The sequence below is a fragment of the Argentina silus genome (assembly GCF_951799395.1).
Source record: "Argentina silus genome assembly, chromosome: 21".
Taxonomy (NCBI): domain Eukaryota; kingdom Metazoa; phylum Chordata; class Actinopteri; order Argentiniformes; family Argentinidae; genus Argentina; species Argentina silus.
This window is the reverse complement of record NC_139675.1, coordinates 1,668,669-1,685,624: the sequence shown is the minus strand read 5'-3', so window position 1 is coordinate 1,685,624 and position 16,956 is coordinate 1,668,669. Positions and strand designations below refer to the sequence as shown.

Below are 16,956 nucleotides of genomic sequence, written 5' to 3'. Positions count from 1 at the left end.
ACCGTCAGCTGCTCATTTCATATCTTGAGGGAACGGCTTATAAATCATGCGATGTGACTGTGTGTCATTAGCACAGATCTGCCTGTAAGATGTAAGACATACTCTAACCTCGTCCCCAGGCGGTAGCATCCAGCACATGCAAGCCTGGAATATCAACGACTCAATCCTGGCCTTAGTGGGAGTGAATTTACTGAGAAAAATCATCATTTGATTTCAGCCAATCACATGGCTGCGAGGTGTAGCTCCCAATCAGAAACGTGTGGTGTGGAAACGTTGGTCCACCATACTCTGCGCTGCTTACCTCAATCTTCTTTGGGAAGTGTACATGCACTATTGTGTGTGTGTGCGTGTGTGTGTGTGTGTGTGTGTGTGTATAACTGTATGTGTAAATGACTGTGGACTGACTTGCTGATGTAAGTCGCTTTGGATAGAAGCGTCTGCTAAATGTCAAATATGCAAGCGTAAAATGCTGATCCTTATTGCTTAATTATCCTCTTCACTTTCAATGGAGCATCGTGTTAGTTTCTATGACCTCACAGAGCATCACAAACAACAGGCCTCAGGTCAGTTCTTACCTTCTGACCTCACAGAGCATCACAAACAACAGGCCTCAGGTCAGTTCTTACCTTCTTCTTGATGGGTGAGCTTTGGTGTTGGCGACCCGAGGACGGGCCCAGGTTGTTGTTGGGGACAACATTGTTCCTTTGGCAGGGCGAATGGAGGCCTTCCTCCCCCTCCTCCTCCTCCTCTTCCTCCTCCCTCCCGCTCTCCTCCGAATGCTCAAAGTCATCACTGTCCTGGTCCATCTCCTCCTCGTCCTCGTCCTCCTCTTCCTCCTCCCCGTCCTCCCTCCCTCGCTCCCTTCCCTCTGTCCTCTCCTCCCCCTCCTCTCCTTGCTGGCTGCCGCTGTTGTTGTTCTCCTCTTCCTCCTCCTCCTCTTCCTCCTCTTCCTCCTGCTGCCGCCGTCGCCGCTGCTCCTCCTCCCACATCCACCGGGCTCCTTTTGCGCCTCCGTTCACTTCGTTGGGGGGGCCTCCTTCCTCCTCTTCCTCCTCCTCCTCTTCCTCGTCTCCCTGTGGGATGTTGCTGGCTGCTGACACCCTGGGGGCCCATGGTTCTTCCTCCCTCCTCTCTCCTTCACTAGCCTCGGGGTCAGGCTGCACTCTCTCCTGTTGCTGATGCTGCTGCTCTTCCTCCTCCACCACCCGGTTCATGTGCTCCTCTTCGTCGCCCTCCTCGCCCGCCTGCTGGGGCGTCCGGGCCGAGGAGGAGGCGTTACCTCGCGCTGCCGGACCACCGGGAGCCCCCCGTCTCCGCCTGCTGCCCCCCGACAGCAGATCCTGGTTCATTTCCAAAAGCCAGCTTGCTACCTCCTGGACCTTCGCTAGGCTATCTGAGGAGGAGAAGGGCTTGGCATTCTGCAGAGAACAACACAGAGACAGAGAGAGAGGGAGAGAGGGGGAGAGAGAGAGAGAAACACAGAGACAGAGAGAGAAGGAGAGAGGGGGAGAGAGAGAGAGAGAAACAGAGGGAGAGGGAGAGAGGGGGAGAGAGAGAGAGAGAAACACAGAGGGAGAGGGGAGAGAGGGGGAGAGAGAGAGAGAGAAACACAGAGGGAGAGAGGGGGAGAGAGAGAGAGAAACACAGAGGGAGAGGGAGAGAGGGGGAGAGAGAAGAGAAGATGTTATTAGAGTTATCCGTCTTTCATACACACAGACACGCACACACACACACACACACACACACACACACAACCACCTCTCTATTGCTGACGCTCACCGAAAGAAAGTGGGAATAACCCTCTTCATCTTTTATTCATGTCTGAGAAATAAAACAATGGACATTAGCATTTGTGCAGGGAGACGCACAACAGAATTTTCGGGGAGACAATAAAGAGCTTTGGCTTTGGATCACACAGCATTGGCCTTGGAAGTTCCACAGTAACTAGGCTAGGCTGTTACACAGACAGACAGGCAAGCCCTGCAAGCTACTGGTATTCCAGCCTCTGACACAGCCAATAAACACAGCCCATCTGTCAAATATGAAGGCGAATTCCTGGCTCAAACAGGCGAGTATCCAGTCCAATGACTGTTCTTAACCATTGGGCAGTTGGAAAGCCGACTTCGGAACATTGTGCGGAACAAACGTCCAGCAATTTTACATTTGAGATGTTTATCTTCTGAGGCCACTGTTCCACTGATATTAAATCCGCCGATTCTCGAATAATAAATAAATATGAAAGGATACCTAACCCTGAGGAAGACTTTGTTCCAGATCTTCTCTAGGCAAACATTGCGAGTCAAGACAGACTGGTCCATACATTTATGTAAGCAATATTTAAGAGAACCTGTGACTGAATCTAAGCATGAGGGCATGAGGATATAAAAAAATAAAAAAACGCCTTCATTTGAGTGCATTTCCATCTTTGCTACTGAGGAGATAATCATAACACCAGAGACCCACAGTAGTGACTGATCTAACGACACCACACAGAATCCACTCTGAAGCCGAGGCATCAAGGTACCAATTATGTTTGGTCTGTTTAAATTCATAATAACCTTCTCCAGGGCTACACTGCATGTGGCTAAAGAGTATGAATATGCAGTTAGCTCATTAGCGGTGATTGATGGGCTGGTGGGGCTGATGGCTGCTGAGGGTTAGATGAGAGGGAGGGGGGGGGGGGGGGGGGGTGTAGGCCAAGTGAGAACTCTCTCAGTTATCAGTTACATAAACCCCCTAGACAGACAAACGACAGCGTGTGACACAATAGCCTTGAGCACGACACATTCACCTTATCCAGCCACGCAAACTGATTGAATCACAGTTTGAAATAATTTTCATCACTCTGCAGTGGCGGTTTCTTGCGAAATGCACGCATGCGCACGCACACGCACACGCACACGCACAGTGGAAAATAACATGGCCTACATGCCAGACCCCTTTCTTTTGATGCCTGCAACATTTTGTCACTAATTCCCTGCGAAAGATGACAGTTTCAGAGGCTGGACGGGCTCCAAAGTGACATCAAATGAACTCTGTTAGAGCAGGAATAGACACAGGCCTGTGAATTCCAGGAGTCGTCGATCTGAAAACAACTTCAATGACTGCGTAGTTATCAGTGACAGAAGCTCTGTTGATGAAGTAGGCTACATCCTGTATGCATGTCGGACTGGTTTCACACGACAAGCAATTAACTCTGCTGGAATACGGACTTAGAAGCCAATGTGTATTCATAGGGTATATGTGACAGTCAAATGAGTGTAAAATCTAATTGCATAGTTTAAAAAAAAAAAACTTTATATGGCATCGAGGTTGAGGCCCCATACCAATGCTGTAACTCTGTAGAGAGGAACCATCAGTGTGCAGTTTGGGGAAAGCGTCAGCAGAGGGCGTACCTGTAAAGAGCCATGCTTAACTCCAATTCATCAACAAGGGACGACTTCAACACGATATCAGCCTCGACGGATTATTACTACCACAGGGGATTAAGGATAACAGGACAACTGCCAGTGAGGTCAGGTAAAGAGTAAAGGTGATAAGGGGCAGCAGTTATGAGAGAGGGCACTGTTAGACCAGGGGAAATGATAAATCAGACTAAGGAACAGGTCTGAAGCCAATACTAACCACCTCAACCAGGGCCCGGGAGAAGACCTCGAAGGAATTGGCTGTGGTCTCAAATAACAGGATAACAAGAATGTGTTCCACACAAAGGTGACAAGAACACAATGGCACCTCAGGAAAGAAAACCAGACAGAGGGTGTGTGTGTGTGTGTGTGTGAGCAGGTGTGTGAGCGTGCGTGCGTGCGAGAGCGTGTGTGTGTGTGTGAGCGAGAGCGTGTGTGTGTGTGCATGCATGCGTGCGAGAGAATGAAAGAGAGAATGACTGTGTGTGTGTCTAGAATGTAATCATCTCATTCACAATACCCTTTCAACCAGTACATATACACCCAGAGAAGACAGCTGTCACAATGCACCAATGACCTTCCTGCAGGGCGGGATAACACTGTCCTGCAACTGTGTGCTCAGCGTGTCCTCATGACTACCAACAGGTACACAACAACCATCTCCCCAAGCCACTGCTTTAATTCACTCCCTCCAGCTGTGACTGTGCTGCAGCCATGCAGCAACCCAAGATTATCCACTGTTCTGTAATTCCTGCCCTTTGGCAGATTAGCAATCTGTTCACAACAGGTTTTTGGTCCCGCAGATTAGAGCCAAAACATACAAAATTGAGAACGCTTTCATAATCCTAAATAAGACCAGAGGCGGGTCATAGAAAAAGCAGCTGAGTTTTTCTTTAAAGCAGCAATAGCAGCACTTTGTCAAAATATTGGTCCACTTTCCCTCAGTGCGTCTCTGCCTCTTGATTGGGCCGTCTAATTAGCAGTAACATTAACCCCCCCATTTGTTGGAAAAGCCTTTAATCAAAGCGCTTACGCTTAGAAGCAAAGCGCTTGGAAAGCGGTGGAAATATTCAACCCTACACTAATTGGAGGTTGATTAAACATTCTGCAGGAACCCCTCCAGGTTGGCCAAGGTTGAAATCATCAAACAAGGTCTCCTCTGCTCAGTCTTCAAAACAGCCTCAAATGAAAGAGACGTGGGTAGGGAAGTACGTAGGCCTTTGTGAAGTGATAAAAGAAATGGATTAGTAAGTGACCGGGTGGTTGGAACTGATATTAATTCCAGGTATGGCACTAAGCTATTGGGCTCTTGTGGCTCTGGGCTTTAGATGACTTGCTCTGGTGCAGGGGTGTCAATGGCCTGCCGAGTGGTCCAATCAGGCCCACGGGTGATTTGCGCGAAACTAAAAAAACAGATGGGAAAGGGAGGTAGGGATTACAAAATGAAAAAAAAAATAATAATAATAAAAAAAGACGACTAATAATGCAAGCAAGGCTCTCCACAATACGTTAATTGCCGGAAGACAAGGCAATTAAGTTACTGTAGAAAGCATTGCTTGCATAATGTCTTCTTTTGTATTTCATTTTGTAATCCCTACCTCCCCCTACCCTGATTTCTGTACTCCTTACAGCTATTAATGGCACTTAAAAAATAAAAATAATTAAAAAAATAAAGTCTATATCTGTCTATAGTTTCTTATTATTGATTGGAATGGACTCATACGTATATTGGTCTACTTTTAGTTCCAACCTTCAGATGCCCACAGATGAACCCATCTTGAAAATAAGACATTCAATCTGAGTAGGCTACTGTAACACTAATATTGAACTCTATGGATGAGGCGTTGAGTGTAGGCTATTATAGTAAATAGTATTAATTAAATTAGTATAGTAATATAGAGTATTGTAATAACATGAGGCGCACAGCAGCGGAAATTCTTTTGGTTTTACAAAGAAATTGATTATTTTTTTCTGGCCAGCACGAGGTTGTATTTGGTCCAATGTGGTCCGTGACCAAAACAAGCTTAACACCCCCGCTCTTGTGTATGTGCAGCTGTACAAATAAGAAAAAAGCTCTGAAATGTGCTTGCTTAAACGTCAAGGCACCTGCTCAGTAGGAAAATGGTGATGGCAGTAAAATAAATTTTAGCATGGTTCCAGCTGCATCAGTCTGGCACATCGTGGGGAGTTCCTTTACCAGAAATACTGCGAGTCACAGAGGACTACTATGAATCATAAATCGAGTGGGTATGGATGACACGCACACATACACCTCTTCCACTGAGTTGTCAGGGAACGAAGAAATACTTAGGTTGCTTAAAACAGTAGTCTCATTCTGATTGTGAGATTATCCATCACTCACTCACTCTCTCTCTCTCTCACTTACTCCAATTCCTTTGGCAATCCTTCCTTCCTCTTCCACCCCCACTTTCTCTCTCAGGCTAATGACTATAAATATGTCCCGGGTGGTGCATCCGGCATGGGTCCCTGTCCCTTATACCCCATCATCCCCTCCACTGCACCACACCCTCGGTGCCCCCAGCGCTGCATGCCCCCAGCGCTGCATGCCCCCAGGGCTGCTTGGCCCCAGGGCTGCATGACTTCCCTGGTAGGGCGTGGGAAATGACCGTATCCAGGAAGGAAGTTTTTTCTTCATTTCATTATCTTAATTCATTTCCTTTTTTCTTTTTTTCTTTTTTGCAGTAGTCTATATATACTTTTTTATTATTGGATAGAGACAGTGGAGAGAGACAGGAAAGTAAGGAGGAGAGGACATGTCAGCAGGGCATGGGCCGGATTCGAACCCATGCCGACACGGGCATGTGTGTGCACAGTAGGCCGCTGTGCTTGACCACTGGACCAACCCCAGGCCACGGTGCTGGACCACTGGACCACCCCAGGCCACGGTGCTGGACCACTGGACCACCCCAGGCCACCCATTAATTTCCAATGACTGATTACGTGTCGAAAAAAGAGACATTGGTGAAGTAACAATGGATGTTGAAGAGCTACTGTGTGAACTAGAACGTCTACGGTCTGTACATGTACAATCTGTGACGGTTTATTAACTCCCTCTCGGAATAAGTTATTCAGCTCCAGCTTCAGCTAACCTGGCACTGCTGTGCTGGTGCCGGTTCAAAACTCAATTAGCGTTATTACTCTGTGAATGAGGGAGCACAGACACTGACTTGGAGGCATCGTGGCCTGGCACTCCTCCCCCAACCGAAGGTTGGGAAAATAGAAAGAAAGACATCAACATGCTACCATCTACCAAGACAGTGAGAGAGATAAAGACTATGAGTGTAAAAGTGTGTGTGTGTGTGTGTGTGTGTGTGTGTGGATGTGAGCACTCTAGACCTTCTTCTTGCAGTGATGGAGCTGACAACTTGACCAGTCATTCTGTTTGATTACATTCCTCACAAATTTCACTCTAGGGACAAAGTATATCCTATGCACAACACAGTGAGAACCCGATGCAGGTCTCCAGCAGGCAAAATATCTCACTGTCTTATGATGAGTAAGTCTAGGTACAGGTTTCACCCACCTCAGTCACTCCTGAACCGACCGACAGAGGCCTTGGAAGAGAAGAGAGCAAAGGCCCCAGGCATTCTGCATCAGAGGATTGAAGGATGTGAGGGAGACTCTTCTCATCTTCATTCACCAAGGTTATCTGCCAGTGGTCAGGCTGCGTCTGTAATGTCGGCTGTGTATGTTCCCTGCTGTCAGGGTCTGTGATGGAAGTGGGGGGGAGGACTGGATGTCTTTCTCTCTAGTGGCGTAGGCAGTTGTCACTAAGCAACTCACCGAGTGTTTCGATACGGCTACCTGTCTGTCTGGCTCTTCACTGCACCACTGGCCACACACAGTCACACCAATGACCTCACTGAAAACCAAAATCTCTTCTTCTAGACCAACAGAGACTTCCAACGCAATGTGTTGTCTGTAATCATCTGTGACAATTAATATAGAGCACTACAGGTCAAAAACAAAGAAGCAATACATCGTACAGGCTATGTATTTGTCCAATTAGCCTGCAGCAAAGGCTCGATATAGGCCTATATACAATATATATATATATATATACAAACTCAGTGACATAATTTTTACCTCAGTGAAGGAAGGGAGGGGGAGGGAGTGATTTTTCCAAGTTGTGTCCAAACTACCTGATCAGATTTACAGCAGAGGCAAAGCCAATGAGAGTAGTAGAAGCCTTGAGGATGTTCAAGCCTGGTCAGCTTTTTTCAGGTTAATAAGTGCCATAGGGGTGGAATGGGATGTCTGTTCAGATCGCCACGATATGGGCGATGGAAACTCACCTAACATCAGACTGGCTGCATTGGTTCAGACAGAAAGTGCTACTAGTTTAGTGGAAAGTTTTTCACCTTGTAGTTCTACTAAAAGGTGCATAGATTGCATACGCACACACCACTGATACATTAGCGAGAGGAGAAGAAAGGAGGAGAAAAGCCAAGAAGGAAAGTAGTCAATGCTGTAGTCTCACCCGCCAACATCTGCCCAGCATGACACGAGACACCAATGCAGTGTTTCGATTCAAATGGCCACATTGATATTCCGGATGAGCATCCGTTCGTCTGCGAGACTGAGAAAGAGGGCAAGGCCAGAGACAGCCGGAAAAACCTTGCCTCATATCCAGTTTCCCGAAGCGCAATAATTCAGTAATGGGTGACTACGTGATATCTGCTTTCAAATTCAGCAGCGGAAGTCTCCCCACTAACATGGGATGTCTGGCTGTAAAGGGGGATGGGGGGGGACGGGGGGCGACTAGAGCATCCATGTGGACAGATTACAGAAGGAAGCAGCGTGTGTCGTTTCTTTACTTCTGACTGTGGCCGATCCCTACAGTGGCAGGCCATTTGTCTGCTTTCTGAGGCTGGGGAAGATTGCAGCCGCTCGGAATGATACCCACACACCTGTAAGAAGCAGTGACAGCAAAAGAAAGAAACAGGTAGTTCCCCTGGTTACGGTTCCATCTAAGAAACATCTCTAAGCAATCATCTCTGGAGCCACTGGATGTAATAGTGAATGATGAAGTGGACTAAAGGACTAAGGAAAAGAAAAGAAAAGCTATTTCATTTCAAAAAAACTTTCATGTTTTTAACAAGGCTCCAAAGAGTGCACCTTCTGATCACACAATGGAGGTCCCTGACTTACCATGCTGAAAAATGCGAATGCAGGTGCAATTTTTTTGGCACACTCTTTCGCTCTAAACTGCAGAGACAGAGAAACAAAAAAGGTCACTGTTGCATTTGGTGGAGCTGCACTGGCATTGACACGGTAGAGGATCCATTTTGTGTCTGTTTCAGTGAAACTCCATTGCTTTGTGACCTTGAGGAGAGCAACCGCCAGTCGGTCTTGTTGTGCACTCCTAGTCTTTACTGTACAGCCCCAGGCCTGCGGTGGGGAGCATTAGCTCCTATCTCAGATTGCAGGGCTCCCTCTGGGACCAGTGCTGTGAGCTCAACAGAGGAAAGATATGAATAGCTGAACTCGCCATGCCTTCTACCGGAAAAACAGACGTTCCGTAATTAGGTTCCTAAACACTGCATGAAATATGTTTGCTGTTATTGTCGTTGAATCAAATCACAGTGGTGGCGCACACACGCACAAGCACACGCACACACACACACACACACAGCGTGAGAGCATATCCGCGAAAAGCTGTGACGCTATGCAGTGTATCACAGGGGAGGGAGGACCTGAATTCTTTCTGGTTCATTAAGTTACCAAAATAACACAAGCCTCTCATTCACAGGGAGCCCGCATGCAATGAAATATCAGCTTGATTGGCTGACACGACCGGGCTCTAGAATGAATAGAACACCGGTGACATTCTGCAATGCCTTTAGAGATATAATAAACAAAGTGATCTAACTGGATAGAGTGAGACCTGGTTTCTGATGAGCGGGTTGTACACTTTAACCAGTTGCCTTAACGTAAAAGGGCTTTAACTCCGGTTGAAGGTTAGAGGGAAAGATGGGGACAACAGAGAATCACCATGGGAAGACGGGAGGTGGGCAGGTGTGAACATGGCTTTCCTGAGGCAAACAGAGTGACTCAGAAACCCAGGGGGTATAGCGAGTCTCTACTCATAAACAAGGAAGATGAGGTCACAAGTCTGCAGCAAAGGATTAAAAACCAACATTGGCACTGACTTCCTTTGTCAGATGTGACAACTTGCTCAAAGGTGTGGCTGGGAGAGTGGGGCTGGGGCACAAATGGGGCAAAGGAAAAGACATGGTAGACAAAATCTGCGCTAGCAGACCCTTTTTGTCGCTGGAGAGTAGATAAGTAGTAATAATAATCAACGTAATTGGTGGAGTCTGTAAGGAGTTACCTCAGTCAGCACAAAACTCTGGAAAGTCAGAAAGTCTCTTATGCAATTTAAGACATTGATTTTACACAAGTGGGAATTTGCAGCAAAAATAAATACTTATCATTGCCAATATCCCACTCAGCGCCGTTTGTCTTCATTGACGAATTTGTTGGGTAAACACAAAAACACAAGCTTGCTCCCTAACAGATGTTTCAAGCTGTTATTGCTACAGGAACAGGACTGAAGACGTGAGAGAACATGACGAACAAACAATAAGCTGCTGGCATCTTGTAAAATGAAATGCATCAACTTCAGCAGCACTGGAAAAGAACAGAATAGAAAATGATGTTGATTAAAAATGTAATTTCTCATCTAAACATACAACAGGCGCAGCTACTGAACATCTTATGAGGTGGCCAAGTAAAAACATAACATCGCCAGCACACCATTACAGCTAAAACATCAAGGCTTTCAGCACAACATAACGCTAACTTTCACAGTCTCTGTTTAATGGACATTGACTGAGAAACGACATGCTCTTCCAGCTGGTATCACGCTAAAATCCTTCTTGATTGCCTCGTGAAAACGAGCCACCATTGTACCGTGTTATCAACCGAAAGCTTTTCCCCCCCAACCACAGAATAAATGGGTCTGAATGTTTATAGCTGGGCCTTGTGAGTGCCCAGCAGTGCTCAGGCAGCCAGGCCCCGACAGCACCCAGCGCAGCTGCTGATAACAGGGTTTGAGCTTCTGCTGTATGCCGTGCCAAGTCTGCGCTCCAGAGACAAAGACACAGCTGTGGTGGTACACCCGGGCATCACTTCAGCCAGGCACTGTGCCTTCCTCTGGGGCACTTCAACCAGGAAAAGTCCCTGATGGTGGGCCGCTTCAGGCCAGCCAAGTCCTCTATGGGGCATGAGGGGTGGCCAGTGGAGGAGGCACTTTAACGTGTGATGGCCATATCTTGCCACAGCAGGCATCTGGCCAGCCTGCTAGCTAACATCTGAACAGTGGCCTGCCCCCCTCAGCAATCTGCCCATGTTTAGCACATAGTTATTACGCCCTCAGTCTGACAGGCTGGCGACCTACACACTGCTGAGGGATTATTAGCCTTGGAAAGGGGTCAACTAGTAAACGGCTCAATTGAAAACACTTCTCACCTGCTTCTCAGAGGGTCTGCTCTTCACTGCAGTTTAGGCCTAAATCCAATTCTTTCCTCAAGACGAGACTTGTAATAAAAAAAAACTGAATGAACACCAGTAAATTTCTCTCCTGCTGAGAATCCAAGCAATTGTTTCAGGAGGTCATCAGCCTGTGGTTTCGGGAGTCACAAAACTAATTAGCAGAGCAAGAGGCCAAGCTCTCTTGATGAGCTCAAATAATGTCAGGGTTGAGGCAAACAAACAACCTGTCAATCTGAATTTGTCAACAACGGCAAAGCAGTCTATTTGCCATTTTCACACGTTCTTTTGGGGGTATTACACCTCCACAAAACAACCAGCAGGGGTCATCTTTAAGCAATTCTAATGGATATGCTTACTGTAGGCCTACCTCAATGATGGACACATTGAAGTTGTTAACTGTGTAGGGAGGGAAGACATCAGCATACTGTATGGGATAAATATATTATTATTATTATTATTATACAACAAAATGCTATGTATAAAATTATAATAATCTCTAATACTATAATCAAGTAAACAAAGGCATTTATTCTTACAGCAATTGTATTCCACTAGTCTCCCTTACAAACGTAATTTGCAAGATAAGCTACAACAGGGCCGATGGTAATTTTTTAAATTAAGATTACATATTATAACCTTTGTTTAATGCATTGGAAGCTAACTGTTTTCGGGGTTGGCATTGAGAAAGGGTACCCCTGCCATGCCCAAATGGCACGCCTGCCCATCTTGGCCAGGGAGCTGCACCTTTTTAATAAGCAGAAATTCGAGCGAGAGTCAACCCCTGGAGTCCCGTCGGATTTGAGCTGAATCAAAGCTCTAGACAGCCAGGTGGCCAAATGCACACGGAACAAAGCGAGTTTCACCAGGTGTGAGCTGCAAAAACTGATGTTTGAGGCTGATCAGCCGACACAATGTTTTTATAAATACGTTGAATATTCATTTAGCCCTCTTGTTGCCATTTTGTTCTAATAGCAACCTAATATCTTACGGGTGAAAAAAAAAAATCCTTACTTTGTTCTGTAATCCATGCTGTAGGTTGCATTATCAAAGCCGACTCGCACTTATTCATGTCAAATTACCGCTAAAACATTTCCCGCGTGTTGCATGAGAGAATGTGTGACGACTACAACAAACAGTATGCTAGAAGTATGCCATTTACAAAGTTGGTCACCATTAAAATAACTTGAAATTCAAACAGTTTCCACTATTCATCTCCCTGTAATGAACTGATCTGCTAATCTGTTTGGCCAAATAAAGGCTAGGAGATAGGTTAACTCCTTGCACAAATGAGAGACCATCCATCTAGCAAACCGATTAAGTGAGGCTCTGCAATCACAAACTAATCTCTCTCTCTCTCATGTTAATTTCCGTGATTATTTTGTTGTTACAAGGAGTGAACACATATCAGCACTGTCAGTCATTTCTACCACAGAAGGACGGATCTCTTCAAACACTGACCACCTGCTGGTGGGTTTCGGCAGCACTTCAAAACGTCTTCACAACTACCATCTGTCGCAGGAGCACCACTGAGGTAGCCGTACATGAAGCGTCTGAGATATCTATCCAAGGGTGCAGGTTAGTGGGCCAACAGACCTCCTTAAAGCAGAAGAAAGGGAATCGGAGCGCTGAGCAGCACATCCCCACTAAAATGGCAGCAATACATCACAGGTGATGTGACCTTAATAAAGGGGAGTGGGAGGGAGGACAGAAAACCCACTCAATTCAAGCCGTTCAACAGGAACCCGCTTCATATACACGAGAGACAGACGCTAGAAAAAAACGACATGGAAATGGAAAGGGGGCGACCGATCTTAAAGCTACATGGTCCCTGTTTTCTTGGATCTGATGTTTCATTGGTGATAGGTTTTTGGAGCTTGTTGGACATGGTGTCAGACAGGTAAATGCCAGACTACAACACAACCGCATGCCGCTGAGTGATCAACTGCATTGTCTGGTGTGCCAGGCTCAAAAAAGTGGAAATAAAGACGATGTTATTCTTTATAAATTATGAATTTCACCAGCAACGATATTAGAGGCCTTCTTTAGATCAGTAATCCTATAAATACAGTACTTAACGCTCTCTCGTACCTCCTGGGTCTAACATTTCAGTGCAGAGGCTATTAATCGATATCTCTATTTAAAGATGGTGCCCTATGGTGTCTCAAAGGAGGAAACTGAAACCTAGAGTCCTAGTCTGCAGGAGAGGAGGGAACTGTTTTCTCCTTGAATGTTATATTGAAAAAAGTAACTCTGTAACAGAGGGTTTTGTCTTCAGCTGGAGTGAGGAGACCCTGAAGAACTTCAATGACAGCACTCGCTCCTGTATAAGATAATGATTTTGAAAAGAACCCTCAAGTGCACCCTTCTCCAGATTCCCTTTCATTATATTCAACAGAGGCCATGCAAAAATAATTTTTATTTTTTTATATACTGTGGTACACTTTCCATCAGGACATAAATCTCTCCAGAGGCATACAGAATCAATCTCACACAAAGTGAAAATGGCCAACTGCCAGACCGCTCCCAATCGGAAGAAGCTTTCTCAGTCAATACCAGCAAACTCAACAAAACAACCATGAGCACAACAATCAGCTACCAGGCCGATACTGTAGCTATCGGGGTAGATGACAAGAGAACAGTGATCCAGTTCACTGCCATCATGTTAGGTTATTACTAGGTTATTACTTTGTACAAGGTTATTACTCTCCCCCCATCCAATAAGAAAGCTCTGCTAGTTCAAAGCAAGCCCACGGTTGTCAAGGCAGCAAGACATTAAATCACCTGGCTCCATTACATAATCAATTACTGAAGTGCACTCCTTTAGATTTAGACTTATAATGGAGAATTAATCTTGGGTAACCAAAGCAAGGTTAGATCAGACGAATCACACAGTACAACAGACCCTGTCACCTCACACCGTCAGCCACACGCACACGCACACGCAACGAGAACATGGGACAGAGGGTCCCACTTCCCACTGTAGATCCAGAGTGGCGCCCTGTTGCACGGACGAGGGCCGCGTTACCTTTCGGGACGGCGGGCAGCCGGTGGCCAGGCGCTGCAGCTGCTCGGAGGTCTGGCTGCAGGAGAGGAGGTCTGAGCAGCAGGCCGTGCGGCCCAGTCTCTTCATCAGAGAAGAGATGAAGCTGCAGCCACAGCCACACATCGATGTGCCCATTAGTGGACGACTCGCTCTTCCAGAGGGGGGGGGGGGTGGGCGGGGGGGGGGGGGAAGAAAAAAAAAGAAGAAGAAACGGACAGATGACAAGGAAAATAATTGGACAGGGTGAGCTTACGAGCTACAGTCGCTTCGGGTTCGTACTCGCGTCTCTTCGGCTGTACTCAGAACAAGCGTTGGCTTTCAGATCCTTCAGACACCTGATGCTTCCTGGTCCTGTGCTTCCGCTGCTGCTCCACAGGCTCCAGGAATACTTTCTTCCAGTCAGTCTGTCAGCTCTGTTGCCGTCTTCACGGTCAGTCATACAGGCCTCTGCTCACCTTGCCGCGCACACTCTGGGGAGGCTCGAGTCTGCTGCTAGAGATGCTTTGTCCATTCCCCTAGTGACTACCTCCTCCTCCTCCTCCTCCCTCGCTCTCTCTCTCTCACTCTTTCTCTCTTCCTCACAGCTCTCCTCTCAGCATCCACACACGCCTACTCCCGAGGCCCCTCCCTCTGCCCGGCTCCCCTCGTTCTGGTCCACAGCAGGCTGATGAGGTCTCTTCTGCTGCTACGGCAGTCGCACACACACACACACACACACACACACCACACTCTCTCTCCTCGTTGCTTGCCCTCCCTGTGGGTGTTTGCTGCTAGGCGATGTGGATGGTGCCCTTGTCAACGTCTCTGCTGCTGCCACCACCGCTGTGCTTCCCCCCCTGCCGGTGGCTCCAGTATTAAGCCTCTCAGAGCGGATCCACTGACTCGCCAATCAAAGTGTGTTGCCCTTTTATGACACGGTGGCTCCCGGAGGCCTGTCAATCAGGCAGCCCTTGGTCGGAGTGCTATGAGAAGCACCGAGCCGCTTGACTCGAATCCAAACAGATTGACAGCTGGATGAAAAGGAGGGGGTGGGAGGGGTGGGTTTTGGGGGGGGAGGAATAGCATCTGAGCAGCAGAGCAGACAGCATTATTAAAGGTAATTATCTGCCACTGCGGTCAAGCCGCAAATGATGAGTCAATGCTCTGCGGGTCACCAAAACCTTCATGCAGAAACAGCAGTTAACTGCTGAAAAATTGCCTGCACTCCTCACAATGAGAGTGATTTTCACGCTTCCTGGCAAAGGTTTGGCTATTTGAAAGTGTACGGCAGAGAGAAAATAACCACTTAGGATAAAAGCTTAACAACCGTGAGGCAACATAGATGCACAAAAAATGGGGGGAGAGAGAGACAGAGAGAGACAGAGGAGAGAGAGAGACAGAGGGAGAGAGAGGGGGGGAGAGAGAGAGGGGGGGAGAGAGAGAGAGCCAGAGGAGAGAGAGAGAGACAGAGAAACAGAGAGAGAGAGAGGAGAGAGACAGAGAGAGAGAGAGAGGAGAGAGAGAGACAGAAAGAGAGAGCGACAGACAGACAGACAGACAGACAGAGTAGATTTGATACATGCTTAAAGCATGTATGCAAACCTCTATCCGCCTGAGGCAGGTAACATTTCCAGCAGTAGCAGCACATCCCTATCCTCACCTCTCCTTCTTCACTCCCTCCTCTCACCCCTCCTCCCACAGGAGACTGCACGCTCACCTTATCACATGCGTTTAACCCGATTAGCCTGGAGATAGAGGCTTCCCGAGTGCCCCTGCAGGGGCGAAGAGACACAAGCAAATCATTCAGCTCATCAGTGAATCCGTAATCAGGGTTGATGAAGCCAGGAGGCCTTGAGAGGAACGGGGGGGGGGGGGGGGGAGTCGGGGGTTGAAGAGGCTGGCAGTGGTGGCGGGGCAGAGCTGGGTTGAGGCAGAAAGCTGAGAGAATGGGGGTTGTGCTTAAGGCACCATGCCAGCATACTATAAATAGCCAGGGAACAATCAGGCAAAATCACCTCTCAAGATTATGATTATCACCCCCAATATGAGAACAATACTAAAGAGGAGTGTTTCAGCACCGTATTCAACAGGAAGGGGGTACTGAGCATTGCAGTACAATGACAACAATGATGGTTGTGCAGAATATTTTGCCCCCACGCCATGACAGAATTGTGGATCTACGCTCCACACAGAGGCTAAAAGTAAGACATTGGTATGGATATGTTGTACATACAGCCTCTCTCCATCTGAGGCTTGTCCAGCCTGTTCAGTATTCAACCGGTCCACTGAGCTCGGTGGAGCGATAAGGGGGATGCAAGCCGAAAATCGACTGCAGTTAGCACCTTCTTTAGAAGAGGACCGCGAAAAGAACAGAGGACTAGGACGGCGGGCGGCTGCTCCTCCTCCTCGTTGGGGTGAGCCGCTTCTCCCCCGGGCTTCTCCCAGTCATGAACGATCGCTGTGGGTGTCAGCCGGGAAGCGGGCAGAGAGCGCCATCGTAGTCGTAGTGAAGCACCCAGAGCTGTCCCCCATGCTCAGTCACCGGTACGGCACAGCGCAGGTGACAGGTCAGGCGCTAACGAGAGCCGACATTCTCGGCGCTGTGAATCATCGCCACAGAGCTGTCCCAGAAGGTATTGCTGCCACCAAACGGAGCTGAGCCACACAACCACCGAAGACAACAGCAGAAAGCTACACAGGAGGCCATCTTGGAACTAGACCTCCTCAATCAGAACAACGTTGAAGTTGAGTACCGTACGACTGGCAGGAACACCAGTCCTAATGACAGTTAATGGCATGTGTACGAATCATAAAACATTTAACGTTCAGTCTGAATGGAAAGCTTTCCTCCCTTCAACTTCCACTCGTGAGAACTACATTTTATTTTTATTTATGCATTTATTTCTTTTCCTCGTGTGCGTTTTTTGCCTGTATAACCTTGCTGAAAAACAATTAAAAAAAAACTGCCACTTCTATGCCTGTGTAATAACGTGGTCACAACAAGCACTTAGC

General features: G+C 47.4%; 1 protein-coding gene across 2 annotated transcripts in view; it reads right to left on the bottom strand.

Annotated features, from left to right (window-relative positions):
• Positions 1-16,956, bottom strand: part of fbxw7 (F-box and WD repeat domain containing 7) — a gene marked incomplete at its 5' end in the record, with an annotated part of 155,326 nt that overhangs the window by 99,882 nt on the left and 38,488 nt on the right. Inside the window, one exon of one of the 2 annotated variants that reach the window (XM_083692732.1) lies at positions 627-1,418. The exons of the other annotated variant lie outside the window; for it this stretch is intronic. Coding sequence (XP_083548858.1) covers positions 627-1,349 — 723 coding nt within the window. The remainder of the gene's footprint in view (positions 1-626; positions 1,419-16,956) is intronic. 2 annotated transcript variants of the gene reach the window in all.